Source organism: Anas platyrhynchos, chromosome 8 (assembly GCF_047663525.1).
Source record: "Anas platyrhynchos isolate ZD024472 breed Pekin duck chromosome 8, IASCAAS_PekinDuck_T2T, whole genome shotgun sequence".
NCBI classification, from domain to species: domain Eukaryota; kingdom Metazoa; phylum Chordata; class Aves; order Anseriformes; family Anatidae; genus Anas; species Anas platyrhynchos.
In genome coordinates this window covers 28,762,948-28,790,292 of record NC_092594.1, presented here as the reverse complement: position 1 = coordinate 28,790,292, position 27,345 = coordinate 28,762,948, and the positions used below count along the sequence as shown (strand labels likewise).

The following is a 27,345-nucleotide window of genomic DNA, read 5'->3' as shown; positions in this document are numbered from 1 at the left end:
AAGGTACCTGAGAAATTACTGGATAAGCATTAAGATGGGTACTGGAAAAGAGTAACGCTAACAGAACAATTAGAAACATGATGAAAATTTCCAAGTTACATTGCTTTAAGGTTTTAAATTAGTCTAGAGATCACCCATTTTGAGATTAGATTTATTACTTGTTCAAATTGAAAACAAAATACAGGCTACCAGAGTCTTGTTTTCATCCCATGTTTGCATTTAAAAAAAGAAAAACAAACAAGCACAACTGCAGACATGTCAGACAACAGGAGCCCAGTTAGAGAATGGAAGAACAGAGATGCGTGGAAGCCTTCCGATATGCGATCAGTCAGAGGGCCACACTCCTCAAACAGTGCAGAATCAGTCCAGCCCCAGCTCAAAACACTGGGAAGAGAGCAGGAGCAAGCAGACCAGATTCTGCTTCTGACAGTACTGTCTCTGGTCACCTGAGAGGTCTTCTGATGGAGAAAGGCCTCCTGGAAGGCCAGCCACAGGCAGAAGAAACATTACTGCAATCAGGTGCTTTAGAAAGAATACAGTCACCTTTTTAAACCTTATAAAAAAATTACCACTGGCTTGCCAAGCTCATCCTGAACAAGGGCAAACCATGATTCATTTATACTAAAAATGCTTTTTATGGGTCCAACCTGAACCAGTCACAGATGGAAGCTTCATGAAAAGTGAAGTGAGGAGGTCTACTGCCTGCAGCATCACGTGTAATGGACCCAACGAAGGGCCGTGAGAGCTCCCAGGGGGCATACCGAGCAGGATTTCCTACTGAACGTTCTGAAGAAGCCCCTGACTAGCAGATACTCCGGCAGCACCTTGCCCGGACTGGAATGATGCCGTAACATCGATAAACACACGCCTAAAAAACAAACTACTTAAAAAATTGTTATCAGTCATGATCAAACTCCAGGTAACTAAAAGCAAATGTACCTTTGAGACAGCTGCTCTATAAAGAGCTTTTATTGCTACCTGTTATGCTTCAAGCCATAAACCCAATGTTTTTTTGACAAGTCAAATAATACAGATCCCCACCCCCGAACATCAGGATCACCAATTTGAAGTTCACAGACAGGAGCCAAAACGCAGTTCAACCACTGCACTAGGATAAAGTATGTTCACATTTGAACGATGCAGCACAAGAACTGACAGGAAACTCAGAAAGGCCCTTTGTCGCGGAGTGCAGGATGGCAGCGGTCTCCAGCACAGTGCAGCCAGCTGACAAGAGCAAAGTCTGGAGCCCACAGAAAACGCAGCAGAACAAAGCTCCTGCTCCAGAACAAGGCATAGAAGCTCTTGGCTCAATACTCCTAGAGGTGGGTAGCAAAACCTGCTGCAGTTTAACAGCAGCACTCCAAACAACTCCAGCTGTGTTGTCCTAGGCTATCCGTTTAGGATGAAGCTGTTCAGAGCTAGGTGTTTGTAGCACAGGTAGCACGTGGCACCCAAAGGTGCGGCTGAGTTATATGGCGGTTTGAGGAGAAAGCCTGCACACAGGCCTCTTTTTCCCTGGAGGGAGAATGGCAGATGGCAAAAGGAATACATTTCTCAGTAATATGCAGGTAGTGTTCAGCCTACGTGAAGTTAATACCGTATCTTAAGATATGCTGAAGGAGCAGAGGCAAGTTTGTTAAGAACCTGCCAGCTCTTCTCCACATTCACTAATAGCACATCGCTTCAGAGAGGCTTAGGTATAGGCTACGATGCCGAAGTGCAATTCTGCTTCCATTGCATAGACCAGAGTACCCACAGCTACTAGACTCTGGCCTTCATAGATCCTAGTTTTATCAACTATCCCCCATTCATCAGAAAATGATTTAATACCCTGAGACCAGGAGTTTTGGACATTAACAAAAAAAAAATACACAAAGGAAAGCCACTGTCTCCTTTCAGAATCTGTTTAAGCCTTCCAATACTGATGAACAAGATACTCCACCACAAAAATGAGACAGAGGAACTCCATGAAAAATTGTGGTTGTGCAAATCTTTGCTACTCATATCAGCCTCCTGACCCTAGAAAAATGTAGGGATGAGGAAGATTTTCTTTATAAAAGTTGTAGTTTATTTCTTTTCTGGTCAAGAGTTGTATCACTACACAATACTACATTTTATTGCTAATCACAAATTGATGCACCGGGGTTTCAGAATAGTTTGGTTTATAGCGTTCCTACGTAACAAAAGGAAAAAAGTTACAAATCCAGACTTTGCAGACACTTTGCTATGTCCCTATAGAAGCAGGGATGCATTAGGTCTGTTTCACTAGAAAATTCTCCTCTCAAACTGTTTCTGGAGAACATTACCTTAGTTTTCTCCAGCAGGAAAGTCACCTCATCATCCCATGCAAAAGGAAGGTGGCCAATCTGCTCCACAGCCTACAGTCCCTTTCCTACAGAACGGGAAAGGAATGTGTATTTACACGGCTCCTGCTGTGGTGTGTTAATGCTTAAGTTACTAGGAGCACGCTGGCACATCTTTGAGGTACACCTACTCCCCAGCTTAACTCAACTTCCTGTTGCTGAGGTAGCAAGTCCTCTCCAACGCAACCGGGATGTGCCCTACTTACGCTCTGTAAAAATGCTGTGGTAACCTTTGCTAGACTGCAACGTGGCAGCACTCCTCCCTCAGAAGAGCACTGCACAGCTCTTCAGTAATACATCCAGTTCAGCGCATGCTTGATCTCTCACAGACCCAAATTCAGCTGTTGTAAGCAAAAGCCTGTGGCCACACAAAGGGCAGTGCTGCCACAGAAGAGGTACCGCACTGCCTCAGGTACCGCTGCCCTGTCATACCCAATACTGCGATGCTTGGATTTGAAGAAGGAAGAGTTAGAACTCTGTCCCGTTGGTCATTATTGCCTTAGTGGGAGTGGGAAGAAACTTAAAAGAAAATCTTTGGGAACTGAGTGTCTATTGGGAGCTGAATGCTTATTCTTGTTAGAAGGCTGCACTGTGCAGGGCTCCAGACAGATTTTTTTTTTTTTGATACTGAGGCACATACAGTTAAACTTATGAGTAAGTCTAAACAAGCATCAGAACAGAAATATTAAGTGGAGGATTAAATAATTTGTCCAACAGGGTTCAATTTCACATTTCACCTGTTCACAGAAGCACCTCCTGTCTGCTTGGATCTGAACAGCCTACAGCTCAACCCTCAGAAAGGAGGTGCTGAGAAACAAGAGCCTGAAGCTGCTTGCAACAAAAAAAAAAAAAAAAAAAAGATGGATATAAATATAAAAAGAGGTTCAACGTCAAGCACCAGTAATACTGCCTGCTCAAGCCCAGGTGTGGCCACCAGGGAGACTCCCAAGATCAGGAACATTATTCTGATAAAACAATAGACTTTGTACTATTCTGCAGCTGCCAAGATTTCTGGCTAGAACTCCCAGAAGAGTTCGCCACCTGTCATATTGTCTCTAATAGAAAAAGCAAGACTGCTCGACGAGATGAAAGCAGCACCCCCTTCAAGCTGGCTTATTCAGTAAGGACCCAACTTCAGACCAGGAGTCTGCAGGCATCAGCTTCAGCAAATGGGATCTGTTTCACTACTGAACAGCTGCCTTTCAGCTACTGCAGAGCATCAGCTTTTTAGCTTCCTTAGAAAAAACAAAACAAAACAAAACAAAAAACCCTGGATTTGAAGCATCCAAATATGGCCTGTTGTACTGGAGCGTTTAAATCCTTGGGGAAAGTGGGCATCTTCTTCCTCTGCCACAGGCAGCGCTTACTCCATGATGGCCCGGTACAATGCGGGTTCAATGTAATCTTCCCGGTAGCGTGAATTGATCACTCTTTGTCTCTTCCTCTCTTGTCTGACCTCCTTCTCTGCAAAGATCTCTGTGAAGCGCATATCTGAAGCTATTGACTAAAAGAAAAAGCAGAATTAGCTGCCAGAACAGAGATCAAATCCCTGCCTACATATCCTCTTTTTGTATGAAAGGAGCAAGATGGGACACCTGGCAACATTCAGACTTCTTTGAAAACTGACCTCTTGGGTTTCTGTACAAGAAAAATATTTAGGAAATTGGATTTAAAAGTCTGGGGGTAAGTTGAAGTGAGCTGTAATCAGAAACCTAAAGAATCACAGCTTTCAAATTTAACTGAGTAGCTAATTGAGTTTCAACTTGTACAGCAATCTAGTACGCTATGTGCCTTTTGTAGCAGGCAGGTTTAAATAGCTGGTGACAGGAGTCAGCTATTTTACATGCTCTTTGTTAAACCTCCAAAATCCTGTGTGCCTGCAGTAGGTGTGCAGGACCATGCTGTAAAGCAAGACACCTATCCCATTGTCCTGAGTTGTAACTTTCATAGCTGGAAGCATAAAGCAACAGAACAGGGACCCAGAGAGGCTGCAGAATCTCCAGCCTTGGAGATCATCAAAACTTGGCTAAAGACAGACCTGAGTAAGTCTGTCCCACTTCAAAATTTAACCTGGTTTGAACAGGTGATTGGAGCAAAGACCTGCAGGGGTCCTTTTCCACCAGGATTACTTTGCAATTAAAAACAAATAAATATGTTCAGCTTTCTTATTGCCACCCTACAAAGAGGTTTCCAGAACAAAGGATAAGAGGAACTTCACTGCTCTTTGCAACGGAAATACCCGATGAAGCTTACAAATACATGCACAGAGGGGGCAGTAACACGTGCTGTCTCAGATAGTGACTCTGTGCTACAAATTCCCATTATTTGCAGAAGAAGGAAAAGGAGAAGAATGAGACTCTCTCCCTCCTTCCCCTCCTTTCGTAACCAAATCAAAACAATAAAGCTACTTAACAATTAAGGAGGGTATCAAATTATAAGTCTTTGCTGCTGTGCACGTAGCTTGCTGTTCAAGGACAAATCAAGTAAGCATTAACTTCTTTAGTAGATGTTTACACCCTGTTTTACCTACCAGCCTTGACTTGACTCTCTTAGGAAGCTCCTCGTCCAGAGTGTACACATCATCCCTTTTCACCATCAGCTGAGACCCATCTTCAAATTCCACCTAAAAGAAAAAGGGAAGTTGTTCTGTCAGAAATCTTAAGAAATTAGAAGACTTCCACAGCTACCCTTCCTTTCTCTTCCCTGCAGAAACCTTCCCATGAAATAACCTTCTACCAATTGGATTTTACATGACACACATGCAGGTATGCACACGAGAACAGACTTGAACCTCACCCAATCCCATGACAGCACAAGTAGTCAAGTACATTTTGGGATATTCTTGTAACCCCTGACAAAACAGTCTAGATGGTCACTTGAATATATTGCCTTAATAATCCACTCTTGGAAGTGTGAAGGCAAGATGCACTAAGCAGCAAGAACAAAATCAAACTTCTTTTAGAAATAGATTAAGTTTCAGGAACTGAGTCAGCTGAAGAAAAGACCGGTGCTTTTCAGAAGCTGAGACTTCCAGGCATGTAGCCAGATACAAGCAGAGCTGCAGGCAATCACTGCTTTGCTGTTAACTCCAGCAACTGTCATTGTTGAAAACACGGAGCAACTTCCTCTCAAGCATTTAAGCATGACCATACTATAATTCTGCCAGCTTTGCAAACAGCCCTATTTGAATCACCAGGTTGTCGTGAACAGTAAGTTTTCAGACAATTCTGTACCTGGTACATCTGGATGGCGTGTGATGCGACGAACTTGGCTCCATAAACCTGTCCATCTGTCCATCTGACCTGCACAACTTCACCTTCAGCAGGAGGACCTAACTGAAGGCAGTCTCGACTCTGCAGCATAAAGGAGGAAGATGGGAGAGAAGCAGAAGGGTAAGCAGCTTCCTTATGTGAAGACACAAACAACAGGGGAATCCATCCCACTCACATCAGGGACATTGCACAGCACTCCATTACTAACCCCATTTTAGGGATTGAGAAACATCTATGTCACCTGTATTTGAATCCTGACTGTGTGCCCAATTTCAAAGTACTTCACGCAGGAATAACATGAAAGTACTAGCGAGTTTTCATTCAGACTCACCACTGTTAAGCAGCTAAAGATTAGCTGCACTCCATTACACCTGTCCTTCAGCTAACCTCAGTTAACCTAAGTCAGCCTCATGTAACACCCTTCACACTGTCTTGCAGCACATCTCAGCCGTAACATGCCCTAGGGTATGGGACACCTAATAAATTCCATCATCAACCTGCTCTGGAGCAGCAGGAATTGACTCTCATCATGTGCCCTCTATTGGAACCAAACACCTACTGCATAACATACCACAATGTCTTCTGGATACAGGTTGTCGCTGAAGGAGCCATCATCAAAGTTGACCTCATAGAAAGTCTCCTTTGCAAGGCTGACCACTTCGCATTGATAGAAGCGACCATTCTTGTGCTTGCTGATGACTATCTGTCCAGGTGACAGATCTTGGAGTGCAGCCTTCGCTCGCTGAGAAGAGAAAAGCACATTTTAAACACAATGACACAAAGAATGTGTTGAGGGACACAGCTCTGGTGCTGGCAAACAAGGAAGCAAAGTGGTTTAGCTCAGGTGAGTAACTATACTAAAGATGCCACCAGCAGCATTTTTGGGAAAGTTCTACCTCTAGTATTTCAAATGCTTAAAACTTGATCTGTTAGCTACAGCTGTCCAATCCTAATGCAAGCTACTTAGTAAATTAAAGTCTCATTTTTCAGAGCAACGCAAGGCCTTTACAGTCAATATTCTCTAATAGACTGCGGTGGTTTTGATGGCTAAAAGGGCTACATGGGAACTTTGTAAACTAATCAATCACTTAAGCATGAAATTCTATGACAACTCACACAGCCTTCTGGAGACCCAGAACTAATGGTTGCATATTAAATATCATGGCATGAAAACACTATTATACCTCATTACAACAGCCACAGGAGGAATGTAGTACTCTGTCCTCCTGGGCTGCAAACTAAAATACAATAAAGGACCTAAGATCACTCAGAACAGCAGCAAGACTGAGATCAGAATCCAAGACCAGTATAATTAGAATGTTTTAAAAGAGTCAAGCCTTCAGTGAAGTTTTAACAGAATTACTCAATCTAAAACTTCTCATTCCCTCCAAGACGCTGCTGTTCAAATCCTGGGAGTCCCACACCTACTTACCTCTGCCTGTGATGGGATCTTATGTCTGAAGCAGGTAATGAAGACAACAAATGGCCAGTCATCAGGCTGCATCATGACTCCTGCTGCTTGGGCACAGCTAACATGAAAGGATGTGGGACACCGACCGTGGGAGCACTGTACACAGCAACCTGCGATTCTCTTTCTTCGTTTTTTGCAGAAGATGCATTTCTGTGGATTGGAAGCTAAAGGTTACTGTTTGGCAATAGTTTTCACTCACAAAAAAAAAAGTCTGGTCTAAGTATCTGATACTGTACCCATTATTCTGAGAGAGCATTGCTAATTTTTGATGAAACGAAACAGAAGGCTAACACCTCTGGTTCATGACAAGGCAAGAATTCATACATTTAGGTAATCCCAAAGATGAAAATATACATTAAAATATCTACTATCTCAACATGCACAAGACATGTGACCCAAAGACTCAAGTACCAGGAGATGATGGATTCATCATTTATATATATGTGTGTGTGTGTGTGTATATATTTTTTTTATAAGACTCCTAAGTCAACAGGATCTTTCAGCACCTGGCTATTAAGCTTGCATAAAAACAAGCACAAGAAATTAGCAGCTAGAATACACAGCACTGAATTAATCTTGGGGAAAGCACTATAAGGATGTATTCTTTTAGCTACTAAGGCTGCACTTGAACTGGTTAACAGAAGGTAAGCTAAACAAGTAGTTAATTACAGTAAAGGTTTAGCTTCACCAAATTCAGTATCATGACTTAGTTCCAGCACATTTTTTGGAAAATACTTTTGGACATTACATGCTTAGGACACAAGAGTTACTGCTGTAGACTTTTCTAGTGGATTAGCCCCATTGCAGTAAGACATGATTCTGACTTCAGGAGTTGTTTAAACCTGCAACAAGTATAGTACTCATGTTAAATGCTAAAAAGTAAAGCAAGCCTTCGGGGAGCATCAGTAACCACTAGATCAAGCAAGGATCTTTCTAATAAGAGTTTATATTTCCTCTGATCTCTGTTGTACGCAAACAGCTGCATAGTCTCTCCTTCCAGACCAATACTTTCAGAATTAGCAAGATGAACAACAACAAAGGAAACCCCAGAAGTGCAGCACAGGTGCTCCTTACCAGTCTGAAACGTTGCAGGGGGATTTTGCCAACATCTACAGGACTGCGCTCTGCGATGTTCACAAATTTTGCCTCCAGTACAGCTACAGCACACATTACATGAACCCATCTGTCAGGACAGAAGAGGGGTAAAAAAAGGTGAATACACGCTAGGTCAACATATGATGCTTTGGAGTTTAAGTAAATATAGTTCTGATTAAGCTAGCCACATTAACCTAGTTTCTGCTTGATCACAAAGGCTGAGAACTAGCAGTGTCATCTGCCTTCCTACTACTAGCAAAAGGGCAGGTATGGGGCAAAACAAGACTTCTTCATACTTTCAATCAGATTTAACAGAAGAGCAATTTAGTGTGATTTATGCTCCATCACCACAACACATTTCATAGAGAAATCGAAATCTTCTTTGAGAAGGTACCAAGAGATTTTATCTCATCAGGAACCTTATTTTCATGTGGTGTGTTACACCTCTGCACCTTGTGCTTATAAAACACAAAGCAATTAACAGCTGGTGTCAACAGAAACAGTACCGTATTACCTGAAGAGGTGACGATTGCTGCAGGCAATGTGGAAACAATAAACACACTTCAACATAGGTTCCCTCCTGCCCCAGTAACACAAAGTGTGAAAAGTGTTGCTGGTCACTCCATTACACCAAATGCCAGCATTTGCTTTACTAGCCTAGCCTCATGTACTTAGGAATCGAGCTGCTCCCTGAAGACAAGAAGAAAAAAAAAAGGCTGAATACTCACTTGTCATCATTGGCTCTCTGCAGTGCTCCTCCTCGTAATGAACACAAACAGCAATCCTGTCACAAGGAAGAAACTGGCTGAAAGAGTGAAGTCCATAGCAATGCACTTGATCACAACTACCTCCTCAAAACGCGCATCCAGAGGAAAAAAAAGTTTCACTGTCAGAAGAGAGCTAAATGCCTTGGCCAGCTCAGCCCTTTGGCTCTCAAAAGGTGCTGTCCTGAGGGCAACAGATAAACATTCTCTAAACACTCACGAACATTCTCTAAAATTGCCTTCTTTTCACAGGAGAGAATAACAAACTTTTAATACTATGGAAATGAACTTTCTAGCGAGTTCCCAAATATACCACATTCCTCATAAGATTGTTAAGGATGGAACTTTACCTCTTCTAAGGCATTTTCTGTGCACCTGGAGCACATCCAGTCTTCAGTGGCCTTGTCAGGGGGTACACCATAACAACCTAGGACAGACACATTTCAGATAAGAGCTTACCTATGATCAGACCCATTCCCCTAGGGTCCTGAAGCAAGGCAGCAGTTAAAATCAGTAAGCCTAGAAATAATGGTGTATATTGCAAGTTGTTCATGCAGTCAGCTCCATATTTCAACAGCCACTGCAAATATACACCAGTCAGATAACGGCTGAACTTGGTCTGTTTGTAGATTAACAGAGGCTTACTAGGAAGTACAGAATTAGCACAGAACACTACATTTAGGGTTAAGTCGGGATGCACTCACTTGCATGAACACAAACTTGGCAGTTCCTGCAGGTGATGAGTACGCTGGTTCCATCTTCCTCTAAGTAGGGGGTTGAAAGATTGAGATCAGTGCTGCAGCCAGTTGTAGTGAAGCACATCTCAGGAATCAGGGGTTTGGTTCGGATCTTCCCATCTGCAGCACCTGGAGTTACTCCAGAGCTTTGACTGTTGCCTCCACACTCTGCCTGTAACAGATAGGTATTTTTCTTCTTCACAAAGGAAGGAGGAGTATTTATCTGGCATTTTGCTCCAATTTTTCATGTGAATGGGTAAGGGAAGTGAGTTCCCAGACTTGCTACAAAATACATTTGAACAAAAACCATAACCACAGCTCAATTCTTGGTGCAGTCCCTCCTTGCAGCCTGATGTAGACAGACACCTGAAAACTGCAGCTGGAGTTTTCTGCTTAATAGCATTTAGAAGTGAAGAAGCTAACAGAACTTAAGTTATCTCAGTTTGTTAAGTTTATACAATACCAGCAGTAGTGGAAACTCAGTAATTATACAGCTTCCATGTAGAAGCTCCAGTCCTAACAAGAACCTCCTATCAGGCAGAAATAGCAAGGTCAAACAGAAACTATGGTCTTGGGTTTTCATGGAAATTAGGAACTACATGCAGTATAAAACCTGAAAAAAATTTTAGGTCTTTATTTCCAAAATTATAGTAAAAATGTTTCTACAGCCACCGGAATTGTATGGTGATCTCAAATAAATCAAATAATCTTAGCTCATAAAATGGGAAGGGATGAGCTATCAATAACTTGCAGGCGGCACATGCTAGTGGACAACTACTGAGCTACTACTTAGCTCAGACATAAGAAGTTCAGTGTGGGATTTCTACCTAAGCATTTAGCCAACGTGCTAATGGGGTTTGCAACCTCTTCTCAATCCGTGCATTGCTACAGCTGCACTTTGCTAAAGCACATTTACATGTCATAGCTACAGGTACTGTTGATGTGGATATACTCAAAAAAGACAGCTTTCTATCTGTGTCATCTGCAAACATGATCTTAGCTCATTTTACTTTAAAGAAATGTTCTCCTTGCTAGCTCCCCAAAGACCATGTGCTAGATATAAGTGGACTTAAAGCGGTTTTTTAAAAAGCGCAGAAGTGAAAGTCTCACTCCGGAAAAACGGAATGGATTTTGTAATTGATTCCAGCAGCATTCAAGCTCCATTCTGTGGTACTAGCAAAAACCACAGAACATAAAAGCTTCTGTTGAACAGAAGAGTGAGTCCCTGAGAACCCGCAGACAGTCCATCAGAGGTGTGGTGAGGTTCACCAGGTTGTGCTCTCCTGGAACAATTCCCTGGAAAGGCTGCAACACTGATATAGCTTTTATTAAGTAGTGATGCCCAAACTGACAATCACGGTAGAAACTTATTCAAGCACCTCTACTGTAACACTAACAGACCTGGACTACATACCTGATACGTCTGGAAGAGCATACAAACAGCACAGTAAGGAGACTGCTGAGCCATGGTCCGGTTGTATTCTTTTTCAGCCTCAAAATTTGGTGGCCGATTCTGCCACAGCTGGCTAAGTGGCTTGGCCCAAGCTTCCGTCTCTTCAGCTTCTTCTTCAGGAGTCAGTTGCTCCGATGCCTCTGCAACAAGAGATCATTAGTCAGTGATTATGTACCCTTTCATAGATACCATTCTTGCAAGTAAAACTAAATAAGGCAAGACATTATGAATGGAGATGACAAAGACTGCAACAAATAAAGTTTACAGAAGGGTGATGGGAGTCAGTAACCTAGTCTCATTTTTAAGCAGCTTCTACTAACCAAGCAACAGATCAAGACAGGCTTATTGGACAAGAACAGCATCAGCCCCAGAGCACATCAAGACTAAGGCTGTCAGCCAAGGACTCTATGTATTTAAAGAAAATATATAGAATCATAGAATATCCTGAGTTGGAAGGGACCCTTAAGGATCATCAAGTCCAACTCTTGACACCGCACAGGTCTACCCAAAAGTTCAGACCATGTGACTAAGCGCACAGTCCAATCTCTTCTTAAATTCAGTCAGGCTCGGTGCAGTGACCACTTCCCTGGGGAGCCTGTTCCAGTGTGCAACCACTCTCTCTGTGAAGAACTTCCTCCTGATGTCAAGCCTAAACCTCCCCTGCCTCAGCTTAACCCCGTTCCCGCGGGTCCTGTCGCTGATGTTAATGGAGAAAAGGTCTCCTGCCTCTCGACACCCCCTTACGAGGAAGTTGTAGACTGCGATGAGGTCTCCCCTCAGCCTCCTCTTCTCCAGGCTGAACAGGCCCAGTGCCCTCAGCCGTTCCTCGTACGTCTTCCCCTCCAGGCCTTTCACCATCTTCGTAGCCCTCCTCTGGACACTCTCCAACAGTTTCATGTCCTTTTTATACTGTGGTGCCCAGAACTGCACACAGTACTCGAGGTGAGGCCGCACCAGCGCAGAGTAGAGCGGGACAATCACCTCCCTCGACCTGCTAGCGATGCCGTGCTTGATGCACCCCAGGACATGGTTGGCCCTCCTGGCTGCCAGGGCACACTGCTGGCTCATATTCAACTTGCTGTCTACCACGACCCCCAGATCCCTCTCTTCTAGGCTGCTCTCCAGCGTCTCATCGCCCAGTCTGTACGTGCAGCCAGGGTTTCCCCGTCCCAGGTGCAGGACCCGGCACTTGCTCTTATTGAACTTCATGCGGTTGGCGATCGCCCAGCTCTCCAACCTATCCAGATCCCTCTGCAAGGCCTTTCCACCCTCATTCGAGTCCACAACTCCTCCAAGTTTGGTGTCATCGGCAAACTTGCTCAAAATACCTTCTATTCCTACATCCAGATCGTTTATAAAAATATTGAAAAGTACCGGCCCTAAAATGGAGCCTTGAGGGACCCCACTGGTGACCACCCGCCAGCCTGACGCAGCGCCATTCACCATAACCCTTTGGGCCCTGCCCGTTAGCCAATTGCTCACCCATCGTATGATGTTTTTATTTAGCTGTAAATATAAACATTTGCAACAATTACTGAAATGCTCTAAGGCTGACTCTGAAAGGACAAAGTAGTACCAGAGTCTGCTGCATAACAGAGTTGTAAATTTCCAGAGAATAGAGCAGGAAAGAAGGAAGATGCCATTCAAGAGCAAATTTTAATGATGCAAACACAAGAAGGTGACAAGCACTTTGTCTGGGATGCACAGGTGTAGCTTGCTGACTGCAGTGAAGAATGCCATACGCTGCCCACACAAGCTGTGGCCCATTCTACAGTTTCCCAAAGAGCACAGGGCTTACCGTCATCACTAATGCAGTCTTTAACCAAGAGCGGGTGATGGCGGGGGAGCTTGCTCAATGGCTGGCGACGACCCTTGGATTTCTTACTCTCCTTCATTGATCTGATGTACTCCTTTGCTGCCTGCACAAGGAGAAACAATTCAGTAGTCGTTAGCACGTGTACTTTTGACCTTTTAAAAAAATATATTTTGAACTTATGTGATTTTATTTCTAACAAACGAACTTGAGATGTAAACTTAGCCAACCTTTTAACAGCGAACTGCTTGCAGCACTTCTGCTAAGAAAAACTACATAGCAAAACTCAGTTTATGTTGGTTGTTCAATTCTGTAAGAGCTCTGTTGAGCCATTTAGAGACTTAGCACAGGACCCAGTGTCCAGTGCGCTAAGTCTACTTATACAAGAATGGCATAAAAGATAGAAACAAACAAACAAAAAAATGAATGGTTCAACTTTGAAGGGCCACAGTAAGTCTCAAGCATTCTGAAAAAATAATGAGTTGGTATGTCAACTTTGACATTCCAAGTTAAAAAAAAAAAAAAAAAAAAAAAAGATAGAGCTCACTGACATCTCAAACTATGGGCCTTATTTTAAACGGAAGGAAGCTTTCACCTCATCTTCTTATTACTTGCACTGGTGTCTTCCCAGACAGACTGGAAGGAGGAGACTACAACAACTGTTACTTCCTCTACCCTTAGCCTAATGTAAAAACAAGTGACACACACTGACAAAATTACTACTAACCTGACAAGCACAGCCATAAAGGCAATGATTTAAAAAGACCAGTAACAGAAAGTCTCTCAGTAGGATAAGAAACACCCTTTCTTTGAATCTCATTCCTTTAAAAGCAGAAGTAAATCTTAGATTAAATGTGTCTTTCATCTTTGTAATTTTTTTAAATATACAACAAGACAGAAGAGAGCATAACATCTCTGATCCCCTACACAGAACTAGCTACTAGAATTCTCAGAAACAAATATGCTTTTCTTCAAATGGAAATAGTATCCCCAGTTACCACCTAATGGAAAATTTGTTTTGAAATACACCATACTGGGAAAAGCTATCAACACCCATTTAAAATTTCTTCTTTTCCCTGTATGGAGCATGCAATGGAGACATCAACATCAGTAGCACAGTATCTTCAGTTTAAATATACATGAGAACTCAAGCTCATTTTCAGCTTTATCAACACATTTGTCCAGCTGCTGCTCCATTTCTGCAATTCCTGAATTTTGAAGATCCAACCAATGTCAGCCTCCCACTACTTCAGCACAGGCTTACAGAGGGAGACAAAGTTATTTGAGAAAACAACAACAGGTAAGATGTTAATTACAACCTTCTTTTGGATTGTCTAACCAAGGATTCATTAAACATTCAAATTTATGTTTTCCCCAACCAGTAATTTTTTGTTCCATTATTTCTTTCTAAAATAAGGACAGAGATGTGCACATGTATGTTATTTTGTAACAACATCAAACAAAGTGTCATCATCATAAAGGGCTGGACCGAACTAGATTTACTTTAGGTACAAACAGGCGTCTGTAGCCACAGAAGGACCTGGATGAGCCTGTAACACTACCATCTCAAAACCACCAAGCTACACTTTCGCTTAAAGCACCTGAATAATTTAGAGAAGTTCTCAAAACAAGGGATCTCCTTGTTTTCTAGACAAGGAAAGGGAGTAGGACGTTAATCTTAATTTTTCTGTTGTTGTTGTTCAGCAAATCCTATTGGTGTTAAAAAACAGATTATTGACTAAGCAACCTGCTACCAAAACAGCAATGAAATGGAAATGTAATCTGCACAGAGAGAAGTTGTGGCACAGTAAGTCCACGACCACGTAACGCAGCCCTTAAGCTTGCCGTACTCACGCCATTCGTACCTCTGCCAGTTCTTGTTCATTCATGCTGGCAGTAGCACTGGTTTTCTTTCCTGAAGTCTGTTCACTGTCAGATCCACTGGCATCCCCTTTAGCGTAGCTATGGACTGTAAGCACCCCAGCTGGCCCAGGTACAGTTCTTTTTGGCAACAGATCAGTCGATTCAGAGTCTGAAGAACCAGAATATGCTGGCGAGCCGGGCTGAACGCTGCAAGTTGCACTCTGCTTCGAAGTCGGCAAAACTGAAGTAGAATTTGAAGCATGCGAAATGGAGAGGTCCAATGCAGCTGCTTCTTGCTCTTCCTCTTCTTCCTCCTCAAGCTTCACAGCTTTCAGTTCTTCAAATTTGGCTGAGCCCCCACAATCTAGAAGAAAGGATACACTGACTCTTTCTAAAGTCTGGGCAGCAGAGAGAACAGCCTGCAACCACTTGCAAAAAGCCAACCAGGAAAGCAGACTACTAGACAAGAAAGAAATGTGACACTAAGTCATGTAAACAGGAGATCATTAATTCAAACACCTATAAAATCATGGTTGCCTTGGAGAGAGAGAATAGAAGCATCTGCTCATTGCATTTTACATTACAGGAACCAGGGTACATCAAACAAAAGTAGCAGGTGTGTTTAAAATAAACAGGAGATGGTCCCTTACACAGTGTAGCTAGACAATGCAACTCCTGGCCACGTGATGCTGTGGGTAAGAGCTTACAAGGGTCCAAGGGAGACTTAACACAAGGAGAAGAGAAAACGCACAAACCAAGAGGATCATTAATTACAAGTTCCAAACGTCTGGAAAGCAGAATACAAAAGAGAGGCATCATGTACATATTTACCCTCTTCTTATATTGTTCCATAGGCACCTCAATCCTTCCTTAAAAGCAAAGACAATTGGCCCAGTACAAGCCACATTAACTTCCTCTAGCATACTGATTACAAAATTACTACAAAAACATCCATACAACACAGCAGAGCCATGCTACCAGGCAGCCTGCTTATGCTTTACTAAGCAATTGTACAATTACTTACTGAACAGGTCACACTGTACAACAGTGCTATACAGAGGACCTTACACTGCTAAGGTATCGAATAAACTTCAGTATGTCAGCAGACAAAATAAAATCCAGAGTCAAAAGCCAGAAACACCCATTTCTTAAGCAAGTCTCTTGCAATACTTCCTTTTAGTTCAGCTGAAAACCAACATCCGCATGAACTACCTGCATTCAAGCAGATACAGGACGGCTGCCTACATGTGCTCTTCCCCTACATATAAGTAAGTATTTTTACCATGTAATTCTCATTGGGCTGTTATCCATATACAGGCTACAAAAGCCTGCAACTCAAGCTGTGTTTATCTCGTTTACTTAAAGTGATGACTACTCAACAGCATCAGCCACATCTAACCAAGGGGCACAACCTAAAACTGTTTTAGCTCTACTCTCTGGTCTCAAAAATTAGATGCCAATATCTCAAGTCTCATGACAGTAAGTTTCTGACATGCTTTCCATGGCTCTGACAAATTAGTGTCTGCTTTTTTTTTTTTTTTGACACAACAACATTCTATCATTTTGCCTTCTATGAGACAGCACTGCAAACTCAGATCTAGCAGCTTTTTCTCTGAAGATTAATATCCTGTCCTCCAGTGCCAGGATAAAGCTTGACAGTTACCTGAAAGCTTGCGCCCTTGTTCACCCTGCTGCCCAGCTTCACTTGTGGGTATCTCACAAGGCTGTGCCGCGTCTGCTTCATCCTGCGCAGAGCTCAGCTCCTCCTTGGGGAAGGCCTCACTCTCACTCACTTCCTGAGGTACTTCCAGGCAGACTCTGTGCCTTTTGGTTCCAATGCGATGCTTCTGCACGCTGCAGAAGAGAAATTCACACCAGGTTACCAAACACATCATGAGTTTGCTGCACTTATGTCTGGACACACAGTATACAGCCTGGTCTGGGTCACGTTTTATGATACAGCATCTGGCAAGCTAAATAGTTTCCGAGTTATTCTGAAGTGCTTCCTTTTCCTTTATAGGAGCAGAACCGGTATTCCTCAGCACCTGTTAACTGTCTAGTAGGCACCTGTTAATGGTGTAGTATGTTCTAGCCAGACATTCTTTACCTCCAAAACAAAATAATAGAACAAAGATTTAGGAGTACTAGCTGACGCTGGTTGAAAAACCTAAAGCAATTTGCCTGTCACACACCAACGTTGCAACTTGGAGTACTGATACTACTGGACTTTGCTAGCAAGTACCATCTCATGATCCCAATACACCACCTTTTTCTTTTGACTTCCAAATGTATGGTAAACAATTCCAATACAGACACCTGTCCAAAGATGAACCATCTTCCAAGCTAGTGCATTTCTCATGTATAACAGGATATCATAACTTGGATTAAAACAGTAAAAAAAAAAAGTATAAAAATAAAGAACAAATAAAGAACAAACCCTATTCCCAGGAGAAAAAAAATAGTCTATTGCTAACTCCAACTTCTATTGTTTTATGGAATAGCAAACAAATTGCAGCAGAATCCAACTGCTAATAACTATGTACAGCACTACCTTTTTGTCTCATCCCCGTCCACCTCCTCTTTACACGTTTCTCCTGTTTCCATTTCCTCAGCATACTGCTTCCCACTCTTGACTTTTTGCATAAGATCCCCTTTAAGGAATTCTGCTGCTTCCGGTGTTGGAAGAGTATGGTCAATGACAGTCACGTCCTTCCCAGCCTTCCAGAGCTTGTAACGATCCGGCTGGTACTTCCTCACAAACACGTCCATGGAGATCTTCACCATGTCCTTCCGGCATGAGCACTGGAATCACAGAAAAAATTCAAGTAAGGCTACAGCTCAACAGTTTTACTCTGCACTCCTACATCACTTCGCTTTCAGGAGATTAAATGAAGAAAAAAAATAATCCCATTTTCATGTATGTAAGCCTCAGAACAGTCCCTCTCTCGTGAAAGCAAAACAGCATGTATTAAGCTACTTGCTAAAAACTGGGCAGAAAAGTCAGCAAAAACAAAACAGAAAAGATGCTACCACAGTAACTAAGAAAGAAAGCTCACCAACTATGTACCTAACATAGTTGCTGGTAGAAGCTGACAGCCTTAAAAATCCATGGGCTCATGCAAGAACAGCCAGCAAAAACAGACTGTAACGAGGAAGCTGGAGTCATACAAAGTCTGGGCCTGACCACAGCAGTAGAGGCTCCCCTTATCCGCTTATAGTTAAAATCAGTGTTTGAAAGCATTCACTTCAATGGAACTTCTGAAAACGTAATCCATGTTTGTAAGGCACCTCCTACAGGAATATAATATTGTCCAGTCTAAAGGTTCATTGATAAATGACTTAAGTTAATGAAGCCATACTTGAAGCTAAACACTCAATAAACAATGGTTAAAATATCAGACAAAATACTGAGAAGTCCTGACCACCAACCACACCCTTTGATCTTTGGAAAGATGCTAGTCAGTCTCCTGCTCTTCTCTGAAGCCTCACTTGATCTACACAAGGTGAAAAAAAAAAACACAAACCTTTCTGCTAAAGAAAGATATGAGGCTGACCGGACAACATTACCTGCTCAGGAAGCAAACATCACATCTTAAATTGAACAAAGCACTGAATTCACTTCCTTAGAACAAACATCAGGGGCTTAAAGAGGAGCAAAGCATCAGGCACTGTACTCAGCTTATCTGTATGCAACAGACCACTTACCAGTACAGATTGCTTCCCATACTCAATCCACCGAAGAGTAGCAAAGTTGGTAGATTCAGCACAGTTAAATCCATGATTGAAGCCAGCGTGATAACTATAAGGAAAGGTTATCATGAACTCCCCAGCTTCCTGCGTCACCTAGAAGGCAATTGAGACACCGCACTGTTATTCACAGCTTAAGAGTCAACTCTGTGGGTCTGAATAAAAGCAGCTTCTGTACCCCGCACGCAACATATCTGAAACCCCTACCCACACACAGTAATTGGAGTTACTTGCTGCAATGGATAGACTTCATACATTGCTCTCTTACTTAAGCATTTGTTCACTAGAAAGCAACACTCAACAGTTTTTACTAAAACACGACAGAACTGATCAAAATAGCATGGAAGTAGCTATACACGTGAAATACTCTGCGATAAGGTACCTGGAATTCATAGAGACCCTCATGTGTATTTGCTGCCATTTGGCTTAAGAGTATCCAACATCAACTAACATTTCTATCCACACACACCTCAGAAACTTATTGCTGTTCTCACTCAAGTACAACTCTCGGTCAACTCCTCTTCAACACATCCCCACTGCCTAGCAAAGGTTCATGCAACCCTTCAGCTGCCCCTGCAGGTGTAACAGTATTTCTGAATAAGGACTCAAAGACTAGACTACATTTATACTGCTATATAAATGGAGGTACAGTGGGAAAGGATTGCTGTATGTCCTCCCTGTTCCTATTTTCCTCTCTAAGCACCTGGTACTGGCTGCTGTTTGAGATGAGACAGGGCTGCATGAACCTTTTGACTGTGTAACTGTGACTACTTTTCTACACCTTATCAAACGGGATGCCGTATTTCTTCAGAATTGATGGAGAGATCAGGGTCATCTTGTGACGGAGAAACGCTTCACAGCTCTGGGCACTTCCCGGAAAGAATCCTGTTTAAATTAAAGGCAAAGATTTATGTTATTGTTCTGCTGTGAATTGAATTATTTTTTCAATAACTTTTACTAAAAGTTATTGTCTGACCAGTATTTTTCCCTAGGCCTAGAAGTATGGGCCACCTTGTCAGAAGTGCACTAACTTGCATTCTGAAGAAAAAGAACAACAGCTGGAGGTGTCCTTAAGAGACGCCCATTTGAAAGAGAGTAAGACCACACACAGATGGATCTTCCCTCAGCTACAACCTTCCAGATCTAACAACCAGTAGTAAGAATTGCGTGATTACCTTTGGCAAGTCTCTCCAGCCGCTTCCCATGCTCTGGAGGGATAGAGTACCTGCAAGTCATAAGAACAACTCTGTTAAGTTCAAGTGACGTGACAGAATCCCAAAGTTTGACTGGAAACCATAACAGGGCATCAAGGCATTAATTACTGTTTTTTTTTCTTTTTAAAAAATACCTCCATCTCCACACCATCTCTTTCAGAGTTTGATGATACAAAGCTAAAAATCTTTATCAAGGACTTTCACCCCCCTATCCTTAAGAAAATCAAAAGCCAAAAGCTGACCATCTCCTCTAGGGACTTTTACTTCAGCAGCCAGAGAAATAAGAAGTCTGATGCACATAGGAAAAATATAAGTTACAAGAAGAAAGGCAGGAGCACTTCCTAACCTGAGTTTGCAGGCCCACAATATACCCAGTACAAGAAACACAGAGAAAGACAGAAAATGGAATTGTATCTCTTAGCAGCTCAGTCCAAGGCTGGACTAAATCAGGTGTGATGCCGCATCCTCAACAGGCACAGTTTGCAGCGTACTTGTTAGCATTATGTCTCTCTCTGTACAACCTTTGTAGGAGTGCCACAAAACTCGTAGTTGGTTTCAGTTACTCTAGCCAAACCAACCACTTAGATTTCTTTTGATCTGGGACAGAGCACTACAACCTTGATGGAGTTCCTTGTTGAGTAAATCAGCCCAAAGCATCTGCAAAGTTAACTTTTTCCACTTACGACTGTAAAAGAAGCAATAGCCAAAAGGTTTAAACTGACTCAATTATTCTGCTTATTCCCATGCTATTGCCACTGCATGGGGTTGTTCGCTGGTCACATGGCGCTAGCTATTATTTCTGACTTCAAAGTTGCATTAAAAGGCAGCCAAAAATACTAGTTTCCAACAAAATTGCCATGGAAACAATTGTTGAAGTTGCTTGAGAAATTCATTTGTGAACAGAAGGGAATGATTCACTCTTAAAATGCAACCCATACTACAGAAAAATTCAGAAATCTCCCCTAAAAGGAATCACGAAAGCTCTGACGCTGGGCAAACCGTCTAGCAAAATCCACTAGCCTGCTTTTATATCCATGATGAACAGCTACATTTCAAAGCCTGTCAAAAATTGTGACTGCACGATGACAGGCTTAATATCTCTGTATGGCCATTTTACAGCTCAGGAAATTTTAAGTAAGTTTTCCAGGTTCTAGACCTATCACACCAGATTCTGTCCACCTGACATTATAATTCTGGAGAACTCTTTGCATCACAACAGCAAAGAGATTTTCTAAAGGTAACCAAAAAATTCTACAGAGGCCACGTACTGGTTTTAAATTCCTTACAGGTTTCTAATGCTCTTTTCATCAGATCCAACTGCACTGCGAGACAGAAGGCACAGTAATTCCTTTACTCAACTCTGGTAACTTCACCACTTTGACTCCAATATTTTATGGTATTCTTTTCCTACATCTAGGAAACCTTACCATGACTTGGGTTCCCCAAAATGCAAGTAATTAATACTGTAGAGATCCATGTCTTCAGTATGCCACGCAAACGAAGTTTTCCACATGCCAAAATAGAGGTAAGGAGTATTCACTCCTTCGATGGTTATGCCACTTTCATTCTCCACGATGTCCAGGATCGTGTTCAGTCTGCCAATGTTCCACGCATCTACGTGCTGCAAAACAGAAGTCTCGTGTTAAATGGGCATTGCAAAGAACAGGGCCACACAACTAAGTCAACAGTCACAAAAAGTTACCAGATGCTTGTGATCAAACAGCACCTCACAACAAGTCATTTACTGACATAGTTCAAATCATTAGCTAGCTGACCTAAAACAAGCTTCCCATGGTGTTACCTTACATACTGATTGCTTACCAAACACTTTTATGCAGAAAAAGAACTTAACAGCTGGCACAGTAAGGATTAGGAAACAGTCATGAAGCTACAGACTTCGCCCATTAGAGAACAATAGTGCAAGCTTGAGCTGATGTTCTAAGAGATGGCAGACAACCTTCTTGAAGGGAAACAATTTGCATCCTGAACTCTTTTTGTTTTTTGAAGTGAATTAGAATTTGGGAAACTAGCCACCAGAATACATGCCCTTTTCGTATGTTTATCATCCTAACACACAGTGGCTACAGGGCTGTCACACAAAAATAAATGCACTAACTGATACCAAAGTGTACGGTTCACTGATGAACGCTATTCAAGACAAAGCACTCTACGTCAAACAAGACTTAGGTGACAGTGGTTCTTTAATTTTAGAAGTCACTGAGTACACTTACTAAGTGTACAGTAAAGTGCTAACACTAACATTTACTAAGTAAGTGTTACAGTTCATAAGTGTTTACAGTTGAATACTCACAGAGGTTCCCTCGAACACTATCTCTAGTAGTCTTTTTAATCTATCTGGTTTAAACGGAAAGCGTATCACAAAAATACAGCTTATTGTGCTCCTTCTTACTCAGAAGCTGGACTTCTGCAAAGACTATCATTAACTCTTTGTGAAAGTTAGAGTCAAATGCTTCATAAGCTTTTATGGAATGCAACACAACACATCTAGAAATAACCGCTACTGGAAAACCAACACTGTCCTACCTTCTCATACAGCGTGCCATTAACATCAGCACCGTAGATGGGGGCATTGAACGTCAGGTTCTTCCAGTACTTTCGTTCAAGGTCTTCGAAGTCCGTGTAGCGGGGCGTGCAGTACCTGAAAAAAAAACAACCAAACAAAAGACTTTGCAGTTTGATACTTGAGGAGTTTAAAACAACATTCTCCACCACTGAAGGAATCAAAAGCTACAGGAAAAACACCTAACACACATTATCAGCCAGACCCCCGCCCCTCCCCGAACAGCAACCACAGCTGAGACTCGGAAGCCAAGGATCACAAAGAAAACAGCCCTCCCTGTTTCCTAGTTTACTTTCATTTTTGCTCAGTGTGCTTTTCTCAGCTCAGAATAATTTCACTTTCTACTCCTTGCTACTTAGCAAAGAAGGATGCATTTGAAACCGGAAACGGTACAGAGGCCAACTTTACAAAACCAAAAGTGAAGCGTGAAAGGAAAATCCCTAATTCCCAGACTCACCTGCTCGTAAACTGGTCAAGCACGCTCAGTTTACCAACAAAACACTTGTTTGCTCTGTCCGTACCTGCTTAATACGTACCGGCCTCTTTGTTCACAGCCGAGGGGCTAAAGTTACACTGACACATAGCGAACGCAGATGCATCTTCTAGACTATTACACACACAGCATTGAAGTAGGTTTCAGAGAATTGCTCTATTAGAGGCAGACCCTTAAAGCTGTTGATGCGCTCTGCTCTTGGAGGACAAGATCAGCTCCGGCAGGCAGCCGGCCGTGTCCCTGCCCCTCCTGAGCAGTCACGGCAAAGGTTTGTTTTTCGGAAAAGAGCTTCCCCCTCCCAACCCACGGCCGCTCCACGCCCCTGAGCGCGGCTCTGGCAGCGGGGGGCAGGCAGGGGAGGCTGAGGGGAGGCTGGGGGGAGGCTGGGGGGAGGCTGGGGGGAGGCTGGGGGGAGGCTGGGGGGCAGGACGGAGCCCCCCCGGCCCAGACCTACTTGTCGCTGTTGGCGATCCGTCGGAACTCGCGCACCGTCATGGCCTTCTTCTGGATGTTGTACTGCGTGAAGAGGCCCGACTGCCCCGTCACCACCTGCTGGATGGGCGCCGGGATCACCAGCTCGTCGATGTCGTCGTAGCACCGCCGCGGCCTCCACTCCTTGGGGGGCACGATCTGAGGGGGGGGGAGGGGAGGGGACACCGTGAGGCGCACAAAGGGGCCTGGGGGGGGGGGGGGGGGGGGCTCGCAGGCCCCGTGTGGAGGCTGAGGGGGCCCCACCTTGGCCAGCCCGGCGCGGTGCGCTCCCTGCGCCTCCACGTAGGCGATGTAGCGGCTGAAGTCGCGGAACTGCTCCATGCTGGGCCGGAACGTCATGATCCGCGCGGGGTTGGGGCCCTCCAGCTCCGAGGCCATGGTGCCGGGCGGCCGCTGCACGGCGGGGAGCGGGGCGGGGGGGGGGGGGGGGAAGGGGGGCGGGTCAGCCCCGCGGCTCCTCCCCGCCGCCCAGCCAATCGCCGCGGGGTCCGCGCCGGCCCCGGCCGCCCATTGGAGGAGGGCGCTGTCCGTCAAGCGCGCGGCCTCCCCTCACACCCCCCCCCGCCCGCTCTCCCCCTCCCCTCCCGGCCCGGCGCGGAGGGATCCCGTTCGCCTCGCGGAGGGCCGCTCGCGTCTCGCCCTCTCCCTCCCTCCTCCCCCGTCCCGCTGTATCCCTCCGCACCACGCGCCCAATGAGGCCCCGCAGCACGACGCCGCCGACGCCACCGCGGCCGCTCCCCGCCGCCCCGCCCCGCCCTCTGCGCCGCAGCCAATCGGCGCCCCGCTCTCCTTCCGCGGCCAATAGGAATTCGACGTCCCGTCGGGGCCGGCCAGCGAATCGGGAGGCCGGGAGCGGGGCGGTTGCTAGGCGGGTGGGGGCAGGCCCGGAGGCCGTCGCTAGGGGGCGGTTGCTAGGGGAGCCCGCGGCCTACTCGGGCCCAAGGCGGCCGGGCCGGGCCCCCGAGCACCGCCGGCCCCAAAGCGCCCCGGGCCGCCCCGCAGCCTCCCCTCACCCCGCCCATGGCCCCACGTTCCCTCATGTTCCCCCTCAGTCACGGGTCCTTCAGTGTCACGCCCTGGCAGAAGGGCAGCAATCAGCCTTAATCGGTGGGAGCACGACTTGCCCTGCTCTCGGACATGAGCTGCGTCAGAACATGAGGGAAAAATAAAGTAAAATAAATTATTAATTTAAATAAAAAGGTCACTCACTGGGAAACTTTACAAGCCCACACGGCAGCGTTGCTGAGAACAATGGAAGCTGGGGCTGTGGGGGAAGTTTCCAAGTCGCTGTGCAGAATAAGCCCGGAGTCGTTCAGTGCTGCTGTTCCTTTCTTTAATCACTGTTTTGCCCTTGAAAACAACCAAAAAATAAAATTGGAGTCCCAAAAGGCAAAGTCTGGGGCAGTGTGTTACTTAGCAGTGCTAGGAAGCAAGTCAGGCCTGGCCGGGCACAGCTTTGCTATAGGTACCACGGGAACGCATAAGAAAATAAAAAGAGCCCAGGGGTACCTCAATGCCCCCGATTTGCGTATGAGCAGCTGCCCTGTACCTGCTGTCCTGCCAAGCAGCTCGCTTTCTGCAGACCGTGCCCTCTGCAGAGCTGGTTATCTGACTGCACTGGGGCTACCTCCAAATATTAAGGCAGGGAAGGTTTTTTGCTGAGAAAAAAGCACAACACAACACAACACAAACTGCCCAGCTGCACTGCTCAGTGTCAGTGTGATCAGTCTGAAAGAGAGGTTCCAAAGGAAAGAGGCCAAATTCCTCCTTTCTGCATCGCCTTGGGACCGCGCACTCAAGGCTTGGCGCGCGGTAGCGCTGTGAATTCAGGCTGCTGTCAGAGGGAGGGAGTGACCTCAAAGCGGTACCAAAGAAAATGGGGCAAAAAACGCCAGCCAGGATAAATTCTTTTTGGCCAGGGAAAGCTGAGAAATGCAGACCAGGCACAGCAGTGCCAGGCACTGGGCACAGGCAGCCTGGCTCATCTGCCTGGAGCACACCACAAGCCTACGTGTTTGGGCTTTTTTCCCCCTCTTTTGTGAGATTTGCAGAGGTAAATGGAAATAAACATTAAAGGAACAGGTAAATGGAAATAAACGTTAGAGGAACAAGAGCTTTCAAGCTGGTATGACTCCAACCCCCTTGGGCTGGCTTTAGGAGAGCAGTGTGGGCTTTGTGAGAGGAGGCTGGTGCAGTGGGACCTCCCCCACAGACAGCAGCTGTGTTGTGGCTCTCTGACCTTGCTGTCCTCCTGGGGACCATCCCCTTGCCAAGAGGGCCCATCCTTGCTCTTTAGGAGCCTCCTGGGCCTCTCTGTGCGGAGCCGTTCTCAGCTCTGTGAGGCTGGCACGAGGCTTTTGGTTCTCCCCCTCTGCCTCTCCTCTTTCTACCCAGCCCGTAGGCACTGCCTGCCAGAAAGGTGCTTTGCATGTGGCAAGCAGAGAAGTGGAGCCTGCAGAGGAGGTGAATTGGGAGAGTTCTGTCCCCGTGTCTTCCCTGGGCTGGTTGTAAAAGGTTTGGGCTAAGACCAAGTTACCAAGAGGAGAAGAAAGCTCCGAGTGTTCTTGCAGGATGCGTGTGCAGATGTGGACGTGTGCTGACAACGAGTGTTCCCAGTAAGAGCAAGGCACCGCGCTGGAAGCCAAGCAGGGACGAACGGCTCGAGCCGTGCGTGTGGCACTGCCTGGGCAGCGCTCAGCGAGCAGCACAACTGCGTGGGGAAAGCATCGCCACCAGCTGCTGCTCAGCAGCACAGCCAAAGCGTTCTGGCTGCAGCACAGGCAGGTGCTCGCTACCTGCTTCCCAGCTGGCTGGCTTCCTACAGCACAACGGTTATGGCACAGCCTCGTCCCTCCCAAACGTGCCCACGTACGAGCAGCTGCGTGCTCGGCCATGCAGCCTTGCCATCGTGGGCCCTGGCAGCGCTGCAGGGCAGAGATCCCCCGTGCCAGCAGTGCTGGCGTGTGCCTGTGCACACACACACACACACACACACACGCCTGCGCACGTGCTCTGCCTCACAAGGGCAGGCACTTGCTGTGCCCTGGGACCTGCAGCCTCGTGCGGAGCTGCCCTACAGCAGAGTGAGAGAAGCTCAGCCAGCCTCAGGTCACCCCGGGTGGAAGTGCTGGGTTTGAACCAGTTGGGCGAGGGGGAAATGCTGCTTTGCATCGGGCGCCTGCTGAGGCGTCAGTCTGACCCGGCAGGAAGTGTGACATGTCACAGCTCCAGCAAAGGCAGCGAGCAGCACGTAAGATGCCCGTGATCACATCAGGAAAAGGCTCCTGAAGGATGGACAGGTGGTGGGGCCCCGTCCCGCGTGGCTCTGCCCCTTGCAGTGGCCTTTCCTTTGCACGCCTGTGCTGTGTCCAAGTGCTGCTGCCCAGCAGCCGGCACACTGCCCTGTGGGATTGCTGGACATACGCAGGCAGGGCTAGGGCTACACAGAGGAGACGCAGCCACGCAGGGCGCACCTGAAGTGGTTTTCACACCTGCACGTCCTCCAGTGCTGCTCTGCACCCAGGGGCCAGGCAATGGTTTCACTACTCAGCAGTGCCAGCACATGTGTCTGAGCTCGGTGCTGCAGAACGGCATGACTGCAGCACCCCAGGAGGCCGGGAGCGTCTCAGCCTCCTCCAGGACTCGTATTGCCCCCACCACCCACCCACCAACCCCTCTCTTTCCTGCAAACCCACCAGCAGTCTGTCGCTGCCCCAGCGCAGTCCTGCAGCCAGCCTGCTGGCAGGGAAGGGGATGAAGGTAAACGCTCTTCTGATTAATAAGGATTAATAAGGATTAATAAGAGGCAGGAGAGTAGCTGGGCAGGGCAGGTCTCACGCCATGGGGACCCCATGGGAGGTGCAGGGCACCTGTGGCTGGGGTGCGCCCGCAGGAAAGGACCTCTGCCAGCAGGCTGGGGAGCATGCCCACCACCGACGGACCCTGGAGCCTCAGCTTATTTCTGAACAAACAGACAGCAAAGCCAGC

At 45.6% G+C, this 27,345-nt stretch overlaps 1 protein-coding gene across 1 annotated transcript; it reads right to left on the bottom strand.

Annotated features, from left to right (window-relative positions):
• Positions 1 to 133: 133 nt before the first annotated feature.
• Positions 134 to 24,169, bottom strand: KDM4A (lysine demethylase 4A). The gene is made up of 22 exons (XM_038182968.2): positions 24,041 to 24,169; positions 23,602 to 23,751; positions 23,321 to 23,496; positions 22,337 to 22,451; positions 21,220 to 21,413; positions 19,754 to 19,803; positions 19,360 to 19,463; positions 18,537 to 18,674; positions 17,383 to 17,633; positions 16,495 to 16,685; positions 14,834 to 15,195; positions 12,954 to 13,074; positions 11,117 to 11,295; positions 9,670 to 9,874; positions 9,316 to 9,392; positions 8,930 to 8,985; positions 8,181 to 8,289; positions 7,068 to 7,256; positions 6,207 to 6,377; positions 5,597 to 5,716; positions 4,894 to 4,986; positions 134 to 3,867 (listed from the first exon to the last, which is right to left on the bottom strand). The coding sequence occupies exons 2-22, from the start codon at positions 23,734 to 23,736 to the stop codon at positions 3,727 to 3,729; spliced, it is 3,177 nt and encodes a 1,058-aa protein (XP_038038896.2). The 5' UTR covers positions 23,737 to 23,751; positions 24,041 to 24,169; the 3' UTR covers positions 134 to 3,726.
• Between the last annotated feature and the right edge of the window lie 3,176 nt (positions 24,170 to 27,345).

What these genes read in the sequence shown, in the direction of transcription:
- KDM4A (XM_038182968.2), bottom strand. Translation starts at nt 23,736, where the DNA reads ATGGCCTCGGAGCTGGAGGGCCCCAACCCCGCGCGGATCATGACGTTC. An exon ending in TTTGGGGAACCCAAGTCATG is followed by an intron (nt 19,804 to 21,219) that starts GTAAGGTTTCCT and finishes TATGACTTGCAG; the next exon opens with GTACTCTATCCCTCCAGAGC. An exon ending in AGACTGCATTAGTGATGACG is followed by an intron (nt 11,296 to 12,953) that starts GTAAGCCCTGTG and finishes CTCTTGTTGCAG; the next exon opens with AGGCATCGGAGCAACTGACT.